At 43.5% G+C, this 10,366-nt stretch overlaps 1 protein-coding gene across 1 annotated transcript in view; it reads left to right on the top strand.

The window, feature by feature from the left end:
- The first annotated feature begins 3,294 nt into the window (after window positions 1-3,294).
- The window catches only part of THBS2 (thrombospondin 2), a 32,944-nt gene continuing 25,872 nt past the window's right edge, over window positions 3,295-10,366 (top strand). Inside the window, exons 1-4 of the mRNA XM_059841530.1 lie at window positions 3,295-3,491; window positions 4,609-4,683; window positions 5,606-6,162; window positions 7,620-7,704. Coding sequence (XP_059697513.1) covers window positions 3,485-3,491; window positions 4,609-4,683; window positions 5,606-6,162; window positions 7,620-7,704 — 724 coding nt within the window. The 5' untranslated portion in view covers window positions 3,295-3,484. The remainder of the gene's footprint in view (window positions 3,492-4,608; window positions 4,684-5,605; window positions 6,163-7,619; window positions 7,705-10,366) is intronic.

The following is a 10,366-nucleotide window of genomic DNA, read 5'->3' as shown; positions in this document are numbered from 1 at the left end:
CATTTGTATCTGGATATATTTTATACCTGGAAATTACTTAAGGGAAGGTTTAAAACAAGCCCAAAACACTTCTTCCTCTGAAATAAAGAGCAGAAGACTAAGTACCTGATTATGATACCCATTTTTATCTGGCGCCAGAACTTGAAATAGAGCATACATAAAGCTTTGTCAAAACTACCTCTCTCCTTCATCATAGATGAATTCACTCTCCCTTGTGTATTCCATTCCAGGACTCAAAATATGCATCTAGCTGAAGTACTTACAACTTGTTATCAGAGGAAACACTCAGGTCTCTCTCTCTGTCCCTACTAGCTCATTCAAAAAACTCAGTGACTGAGTGACACACTAATCTGAAGTTACCTGTCTCAGTTTTGGAACTTCAATACTGTGAATTATGAAAATCAAATTCAATGACAGGAAGAAAAAAAGAAAAATTCTTCATGTTTTTTTGACAGCTTTTCTGTGAGAATGATTATCAGACGAAATCCAGGACTGCAGGACAAAACCTGAAGGACCTTATCATGCTCAGGCAACTAGATCTATTTCAACTAGTGGGGATGTTATTGTCAGAAAAAGGAAAAAAAAAGATCAGAATTTCACCCAGAATAAGTCACAGAATTTGTCTTTTGGATCATGCCAAAAGCACAAAGTTTCAATTTTATCACAAAAGCAGAAAAAGGAAAAAAAAAAAAAAGCATGTATAGCATATTCAGCTTTATTTGGATTCCTTCTAACGTAGGAGAGTTCAAGTCTTCCCCAAAGTCAAGCTAAGTCAGAATGTCGGTGATAAAGTCCTAGGCAAAACCATGGAATATTTGGTGGACATCCATCAAATCACAGTTCTTTGTGAGACAGTGCCATAACAGAATCCTGACATTCTCCAGTGATTTTCAGTAATGCACGTTACCTTGTACAATGTTTACACGATCCAAAATGGAAAGTCCCAAGGGCTAGTACAGCAGGAAAACAGAAGCCTGAAAAAGGCAAAGGGAGGTGCATAAAGAGACAAGAAGTTAAGGACCTGTGCTCATGTCCGATGTGCCGGTCTGAAGCAGTGAAAGGTAAAATAATACAAAAACCCATCAGTATGAGATCTATTGCTATCTCAGTTGTGTTCCTATATGTTAGCAAATCTGACTTTACAATCTCTCTAATTACCATTGTTCGCTTTCCCTTTGCACTGAAAAATCAGGTAAATTGAGACACGTGAATGTTATCCCAATGTTTGCATGTGTACATTGGCTCACTGTGCTAAGCAGAGCACGTATTTGTTTCTTTGAGACTTTCCATCAGGAATCTTGGAAAGAAGATGATAACCTCTTCCAAGGTGGCCAGAGGGAAAGTGAGCAAGCAAGCATTTTTATGGTTGTGGAAAGACTACAATCAAAACTGTCTTCTCAAAGGTCATCATCCTATATATAAACCACTCAGCTCAAAACAATATGCTATCGATCCTTCATTCCTATAACACTCACAGAGACTGAAAGGAAAGATTTGCTATGAGGCAGCTGGTTAGAAGTTGACACAATAAAATTTGTCTCTTTATTATTATTTTATTGACTTAAAATTTTCTATTGTCAAAAGGCTCTCCATATAAATGTACAAATAATACATGAAACTATCTCAAAGATAGTTTCTTCTTGGTCTCTTAAACACTTTGCTGCATTCTCTTCTCCAGCTGTAATCCCAGAGCAGCTTCCTGATGAGAGTTATCCCATCACAGTTCAATCTAGTGGAAAACACACCACACAGCTACATATATAGATATAAAGACGAAGTCTTAATATAGCAGGGGGAATGAGTAAACCCACTAGAATTTGAGGTTTTGTGAACATCATTAACTACTTTTTTAAATTCTTGAGGTTTTGCAAAACTGAAAACCAAATGTCTTAGGAAGACAAAAAGCCCTCTCCCTCCTATCCTGGCTCAGTCCCCTGGACCCTGTGAGAAAAGGGGAAGGCTCCTTGGCTCCTGCTACCCTGCAAGGCCAAGGCCAGCCAAGTTGGAAGGAGGTTGCATGGCAAACGGAAAGGGAGCAGTGCTTGCATTGGCATTTTCTGCTGCAGTGACAGATTGAGTCTTTTGAAGTCTTCTGAGCTCTGAAATATCAACACCTCTTCCTATTGGAATTTCAAATTGTGATGGGCAAAGTTAATGACTTCGCGGGCTCTGGTTTTCTGTTTTTTGTGGGTTTTTTTTGTGTGTGTGCGGGGTGGGGGGAGGATTTCTTTTGGTTTTGTTTGGGTTTTGTTTTGTTTTTTTGTGTGTTAAGATTTGTGAAGTTTGTCCACCTATGCATTTGACAGGGCTACATTTCTTGGATTCTGTGGGCAACTGAGCCAAATCCATGCCTCTTCACACCAGCTGCAGGATTCTTTCACAGATATTCTGCAACCCCAGTTCAGGACTCAGCAGTCAGGATCATGGTCTTCTCCTTTGACTTCTGAAATGTATCGACGTGTCATGGCAGGCTCTGTGTGTAGACCTACTACAGGGATCCATCTTCCTGCTCTCTGTGGAGCGTGATGCTGGAAGCTGCGCTGGCTGCTCCTCAGGACATTGACCTTTAAAATTCAATGGTTGTGACTGAAGTCCTTGCTTGTGGAGATAGTTCCCACTTCTCCTAGCGATCAGCCAAAGAGTGAGTTTTTTTTCACTAGTCCTGGCCAAGGCTCCCTCCTCAAGGAGCACGCCTCAGTGAGCCCTCAACGCCATCCATGGAATGAAAGGGGATGGTGCTTCTCGCGCCCAAGAGCGGGACCGAGGTGCTAGCGCTCACTTGAGGAGCCGCTGGCTGACATCCAGGGAGCACTTTGCCAGCTGACCGGGAGACGGGGCAAGTCTCGGCTTTGGGCTGTTGTACAATTTAAAAATAAAAAGCATAAAAATGAGATAACTGAGCCCTGGAGAAAGCCGTATTTTCCCGCGGTGGCGGCAGGAGCACCGAGAACTCAAGCGACAAGTGTCCCCGGGAGAGCCGGGCCGGCCGGAGGGGCCGCGGCCGCACTTCTCGCCCGCGGGAGCCCGGCTGGCCCCGACGGCGGGTCCCGGCCGCGCTCCTGCCCCGCCGCGGGGCCTGGCGCCGCCTCCCGGGGGCTCTGCCGCGCTCGGGCCCCGCCACACCGACCGCGGGCTCCCCTGCCCGCCCCTCTTGCTCCGCGCCCGGGGGATGGCCGCTGCCGCCCTGCCCGCCCCCCGCACCGCCCCTGCACCGCCCGCCGGGGGCGGGCCCGGGCCGGCGAGGGCCCCGCAGGTAGGCGAGGTGGGGAGGGGGCGGCGGGGTTTATGTCACCGCCGCGGAGGGGCGAGCCGGGGGCGCGCCCCGGCGCCGCTGATTGACAGCGGGGCCCGGCCCGCAGCCCATAAAGGCGCGGGGCGCGGGGCCGTGGAGGGACTTGCGACGGCGTCGGCGGCAGCCCCTCGCATCACGCTCCGCTCCCGGCCGGCCTCGCCTCACAGAGCCCCAGCGGCCGTCGGCTCCCCGATGCCAGGTGAGGCGCAGGGCGGGGAGGTGCCGTGCCCGCCGCGGGGCCCGCTCGGCGGGCGGAGGAGGCTGTCAGCCCGCTCTGCCGCCGCCCGCTCGGAGCTCGCCGTGGGCGGTCACCCCGCTGCCCACGCCGCGGGAACTCGGGGTGCGGGGTGCGGGGAGCAGCCGCGGGGCAGGCGGTGTGTGGCACCTGCCCGCGGCAGCCCTGCCGCCGCCGCGCCCGCCGCCCGGGCAGGGTCTGTCCCTCCGGGAGCCCCTGGGTTCGAGAGGTGAGAGAGGTATCCTGGCGGCCGCCGCTCGTTGGCCGTAGCGGTGGTACCCCGGAGATGCCAGGTAGTAAGAGCTCCGTGTAGAATAAAGAAAATGTAGACAGGAAGCGCTGGCGGCATCCCTGAGTCCTTGCAATAATGTGTGGAGTTGGCAGTGCTGAAGTTATTTGGCTGTACCCAGAGAACTGGATTTCTGCGCGTTCCGGGGAATGCTTCATTCATTGTGAGCTGAGACACATACGGAGATGCAATTATGTGGTTTATAACTGCAGAGTGCTACAGGGCAAACCCGGCATCACGTTAAGAGTCACTTTATCCAGCTGTGGTTGGGTACAGAGGATTGTACATATTTTTATATGTATGGAAGAGAGTGTTTGTATCCTGGCACTGAAAAAGGTACTGAAAATAGGTACCCCTCTGACTTGGAGCTGTCATCCAGTTTAGATCCCATTATCCTACAAGGATTTTTGGCTGAAAATTGTGCTCCAAAGTAAGGATGTGCTAGCAATAAGGTGTATCTCCTGTAGTGTCATACGGTCTCTATGCCAGCTACCGAAATTTCATTAAGAAAATAATAATGTGTATGTTCTCTATGCCTTTCCTTTTTATTAAAGACATTTCCATAAAAAGTATCTTTAACTTTTATAATTCCTCTTCCCTTCACTTAATGTCATATTTTGCTTCTGCCATCAAGAATAGACCCAGAATAAGTGTTACAAGAATCAATCAAAATAAAAATTCTGACTTTATATATATAGTTGCTGTTTATGGCATTTCAAGAGGAAAATTGTATTATTTATAGTTGATAAATATAATTTCCCTAATACTTACTACTCTTGGGTTTATTCATAGGAGTTATGCTGAAGAGGAGAGAGTTGTTGTGGCTTGCTGTCTTGATAACCCTGTGGGTTTCCTCAAATGCTCAGGGTAAGTTCAGACACCTCTTAACTGCATACAGACTAACTCCCAAAGCTAAAAGTTGTAAAAAGTTGGCTTACCTGAACTACAGTGGGCAAAATAATCATAAAGGATTTTTTTAGAAGTGCCTGGGATATTTTTGGTAGATATACCTTGCCAGTGCTAAATAAAGATTTCTCAATATATCTCAAAATTGCTTTCTTTAGAAATTATTGATTAAAATGTATATAATCCCAGAAATAATTGATGTTATACTTTTCTGTGTGGTGGAAATGTATGGTGAAAGTAACATAAACAGAATCACTGAGTGTGATCAACATTTTAAAAAGATAAAGGTAGAGAAACAGACATCTCCAGACCAATATGAATAGAATACAAATTGGCACAGTGCCAGATCCTCATTTACATCTGATTTTTTAGTTACAGTCTTTAAAAGGTAAATCTCTTTATTTTTGGGATCGTTGTCTAGGCACATGGACTCTCATAATTTGGTTTTCCATTATCTGGTAATCAAAATGTAGAAATTGCCTCAAGTTCCTTATCCGATCATATATAAAAAAATATTTAATGAATAAATTGCTGCGTGAATCCATGTGTAGGCACATACATGGCGTACAGAATAGACATATATGTAAAAGTATGTACTATATAGTGCTATAAAACATGAAGCCATATGTATAAATGTATAATGAAAAGTGTTTGTACACACAGAAGGAGAGAATTTTCATGTAAATGAAAATGCCAGGCAGAAAATATGATTCACCTGCCTTCTTGTAGGAACAGTTCCATTTGTGGAGGCCAGAAAGTACTGGATTTGCTCTGCTGGTCCTTGAGGTCTGTCCTGCAATTGCAGTTACTAAGTGTACTGTACTGTGCTGTTTCTTGTAAGACTTCTTGTAGACACATTGTCACACGCTGTTAACTTTTTCAGATGGTGACAAGGAAGAGGAGACCACCTTTGATTTACTTCAAGTCAGTAACATAAACCGAAAGACAATTGGAGCAAAGGTGTTCCGGGGCCCGGACCCCACAGTGCCAGCGTACCGTTTCATTCGGTTTGACCACATACCTCCATGTAAACCTGAGAAACTAAAAAAGATCCTAAAACTAATACGGCAGAATGAGGGCTTTATTCTCTCAGCCACCCTGAGGCAGGACAGGCAATCTAGAGGCACTCTCCTTGCTTTGGAGGGTCCCGGCAGCAGTGAGAGGCAGTTTGAGATCATTTCCAATGGCCGGGCCAACACCCTGGACCTTATCTATTGGGTGGATGGCTTCCAGAACGTGATTTCCCTGGAAGATGTGGACCTTGCTGACTCCCAGTGGAAGAACCTCACCGTGCAGATAACGGGGGAGAACTACAACCTCTATGTTGGCTGTGACCTTATTGACAGCTTCATCCTGGAGGAGCCTTTCTATGAGCAGCTGAAAGCAGAGAGCAGCAGGTTGTATGTGGCAAAAGGGTCCACTCGGGAGAACCATTTCAGGGTAGGTGACCTGCAGAAGCTTGGGCCTCTGGTGTGGTAAGAAGGTAACTGCAAGTAGTTTGGGAAGATGCAGTGGGCACAGTTTTGTTGTCCCGGTGCCTCTTGGATTTGATGGGGTCACGGGTGTTCCCAAGCAGACTTTCTTCAGAGTGTGCTTTTATTAATTGCTGGATCTGTGTTGTATGATTTTGGGGTTTCTGACAGCAAGGGCAAAGTGAAATCTAAATCCAGAAAAGATATGCAAAACCAATTTTTGGTTGCAACCAACTCTTTAGGATGTAAAACTTCCAGAGATGTTGGATTTTTGTGGTGATCTGTTGAATTTTTTGCAAATTTCCTGAAGAACTGTTTTTACATTGAATTAATCTATTCAAATAGTGAGAACATGTCAATATTTTTTTTTTCTATTTGAAAGAAGAAGAAAACAAAGAATTTTTAATGGAGCTGAAGCATGTGGTGTTGGTCCATCCTGCAACAGAACATCCTGTTTTGCCATTTTGAATGTTTCTTTTCAATTTAAATTTTAAAAAGAGGAAAAATTTGAGAAAAGAAATACAACAAAAAGTTTTGATCAGTCCTGTAAATGAAATTGTTTTTCTTTTTGTGGAAAACATTTGAGATGAAGCAATTACCAGCTTTTTGGTTTTCCTATCAAATGAAAGTGACCTTCTGTCTCATAATCTAGTGATGTGATCTGGCCCAACTGCTTTAAGGATGGCTTCTTTTCAGTCACAGCTGAAGTCAGACTTGAACTCATGGCTCCAAAAATTTCAAAGAGCCCTTTTTTTCTCATGTTGTGCCATCTAGTTTTCAGCCAGAGCCTGACATGCTGGAGTTTGGCTCCATGGGATGACCAGTTTTGGCAGGGACTTCAAAAGTTCTTGCCCACAGCCTCTCCATTCCTGCCTCCATGACTATGTTACTCTGGTTCTGAAGCTGTACTGTTAAGTGGCTCACTGAAACAATCTGGGTTTTAATTTATAATTATTTTTTTTCTTTGAGGGTTTTTTCCCAATTGAAATAGATACCAGTCTGGTTTTAGAGTCTTGTCTCAGGGTAGAGTCAGCAAAATTGAGCAGGCAGTGAACTATGGTGCAAGGGAATGATTGGCTAAGGATGGAAGTGTGATGGTGCAGAAAAGTTGGCTTTGACCCTATGACAAATCTAAAATTCACTATGAAAATGGAGATTTGAGCTTGTAGCAGATTATTATCTTTTATAATTACATGTTTCAGAACATATCTATCTTTGTGGCTTGTAATACTGAAATTGTCTATAACAAAGCTATAACCACTTTTTTTTTTCCCGTGTGTCAGGTTTAATGCCTTGTAGATTGCTTTTTATGTATTTGCTTATGTCTGAATCCAGTCAGTAGCATGGAATTGAGACAGATCAGTTATTAGTTACTCAAAAATTGATCTTACTGCTGTTAATTGCTTTTTAAAATTATTATTACAGGGCCTTTTGCAAAATATTCAGTTAATCTTTGATACTTCAATAGAGGATGTTCTGCGTAAGAAAGGATGCCAGAGAAGCCAGTCAAGTAAGGCTTTTGTTATCTTGTTAATACTGTTCAGTTGAATGTGAAAATTAGAAATGTCAGTTGTGAAATATTATCCTAAAACCAGGCAACAGATCCCTTTGAAATTAAAAGGAGAATAAGTTGCTTTTTGGTGGGAAGGGGAACTTATATGCTTATATTATGTCATTTCTACTCTCTAGCCTATTATTTTAGTTCAGTTACTTAGGTTTATAACTCTGAACCTCTGTCTTTAAGTTGGGGAGAAAATGTGTTGAGCAATAAATTAGTAGAAATGAAAGGGAAAAGAGCACATGCAGGAAAATGCATATTTTCTTACATGAGTTTTCTGCAATTTTTTGCACACCAGACAGGTTGTGTTGCTTCTGCTGCTGTCAATGGGCCCACAAACTAGTCTGCCAGTCTTAATGACACTGAATTCCTTGGCAATACCTTTGGCTGAAAGAGGCTTTGGGTTTGATTCCCAAAGTATTGTTAATCAAAACAGCCTCAGGAAAATAAGAAATCAAAGGAAGAGGTATGGAAGGCTTGCATGTTATGGGCTGACATGTGTTCTTGTTAGTCCAGTTCATGCTTACCCTGGCAGGAGGGGGAGCACTCTGTGTGTAGTGGATTCCCTATAAAAGAATTAGGATTATTTGTTAAATATGTGCTAAGGTTTTCTACTCAAGCTTATCAGAGGTGCTGACTGTTTTACATCCCAGTGCTTGTAGCTGACAAGAGCTCAGTCAAGAATCAGAGCCAGCTCAATCTGTCAGAGGAATGTTGTGGGTACACAAGACAGGACTTCAGGGTTTTGTTTGAAACTCCTGCCACCTGAAATGCCATTATTTCTGTTACTTTGCTCAAATATGTAGTATATAGAAAATCAGGTCAGTAGATTGAACTCAATTTTTTCATTGTTTATGCAAAACCCAGAAACTAAATGATAGCAGATCTTGACTTCTTCAAAGGAGTACTAAATGTTTTGAAATATCACGAAGTAGAAATGCGATGTTACTGTACCTCTACTATGAAGAGGAAACCAATGGGAGCCTAAAGGATTAATTGAATTCTTCATGCTAATACATACCTTAGGAGGAATTATTCTACAGCTGTAATCGGCTGATAACCAACAGATAATATTTCCTTAATGTATTTTTATCACATCTGTCAACTGCCAAATTTTCAGTGTTATAAATTATATAGATTTGGGGTTTTTGTTTTATCCTTACTGGGAATTATTTAACAAATAATTCAATTCACAATATTTCTGCTTTTACTTTGCAACACCAAGAGAATAATACAAGATGGAAATTTCTTGTGCAGTAATAGAAGAGAACTAATAGCATAGTGAGGCCATCAAAATTACTTGAGAAGTTTTTATGTGCATGTCAGAGTCTGACATTGCCTATCAGCTTGATTACATACTCATGGAATGGGTCAGGTTGAAAAGGACTGCAAGGCAGCATTGGTGTAACCTCCCTGCTCAAGGAGGGTCATCCAAGAGCACGTGGTACAGGGTTGTGTCCAGATAATTCTTGAACATCTCCACTGAGGGAGTTTCCACAAACTCTCTGGGCAGCTGTTCCAGTGCTTGGTCTCCCACGCAGTAAGGAAGTTCTTCCTCATATCCAGGTGGAACTTCTTGTGCATCAGTCTATGTTCTTTGCCTCTTGTCCTATTGCTTGGCACCACTGAACGGAGCCTGGCTCCATCCCCTTTAGATATTTATGCACCTTGATGAGGTCCCCTATCAGTTGCCTCTCCTAGAGGCTGAACGGGCTCAACTCCCTCAGCTTTTCCTCATAAGATGGAGGCTCCAATCCCTTAATTAACTTTGTAGTCTGTGGTTGGACCCAGTCTAGGGTGGGTATAGATATATTTCTTGTACTGAGGAGCCTAGAATTGGACACAGCACTCCAGATATGGCTGAGGATGAGGAGAGGGGCAGAATGGTTCTTCTCTGCCCTTGTCTCCAGCCTGCTGAGGTCCTTCTGAAGGTTGGCACAGCCCTCGGGGGTACTGGTCACTCCTCCCAGCTTTGTGTCATCTGTGAACTTGCTGAGGAGGCGTCTGTCTCTTCACCCAAGTCGTTGATGGATAAGTTAAACAAGACTGGGCCCAGTATTGAAACTTGGGGGATGCTGCTAATGACAATTACCACAGTTGAAAAGCCATGAATGATCTTACTGACTACAAGATATTTTCTCATTTTGATGGCAGACTTGTTGAGCTGAAGTACAGGCATTAAGATGACATATTTCTGTATTAATGTCCCATGACAGCAAGGCTGATGAAGGTCCCTCAGCCCTAAGAACACAAAAGGAGACAGGACTGTGTTTTCCCAATGTATCTTTAAGCCTAATATGGGAATGTGACATATGGTTAAATGGTGGCTTGGGATTGCTGTTTGGTTGAGGGTAGGAAAGTATGTCTGTAGTGTGGTGACTCCTAATCCTTTAGGCAGGATTTATACACTGGACTGGATAGGAAAGATGACAAAAACACACCTAAGTAGGAATATCAATAAAATCCCTTCTTGAGTTGTATCAACAGAATGATATTTGCATATGTGAGAGGATGCACATTTTACTCTTCTGGTTTCTCATTTTAATCATCTGGTCCTTAGGAAATTAGCAGGAAGCCAGCAGCAGAGAACTGATTTCCCAGTGATCCCCAGGCA

The sequence above is a fragment of the Haemorhous mexicanus genome, chromosome 3 (assembly GCF_027477595.1).
Source record: "Haemorhous mexicanus isolate bHaeMex1 chromosome 3, bHaeMex1.pri, whole genome shotgun sequence".
In the NCBI taxonomy this organism is placed as follows: domain Eukaryota; kingdom Metazoa; phylum Chordata; class Aves; order Passeriformes; family Fringillidae; genus Haemorhous; species Haemorhous mexicanus.
This window is presented reverse-complemented; position numbering and strand designations above follow the sequence as displayed.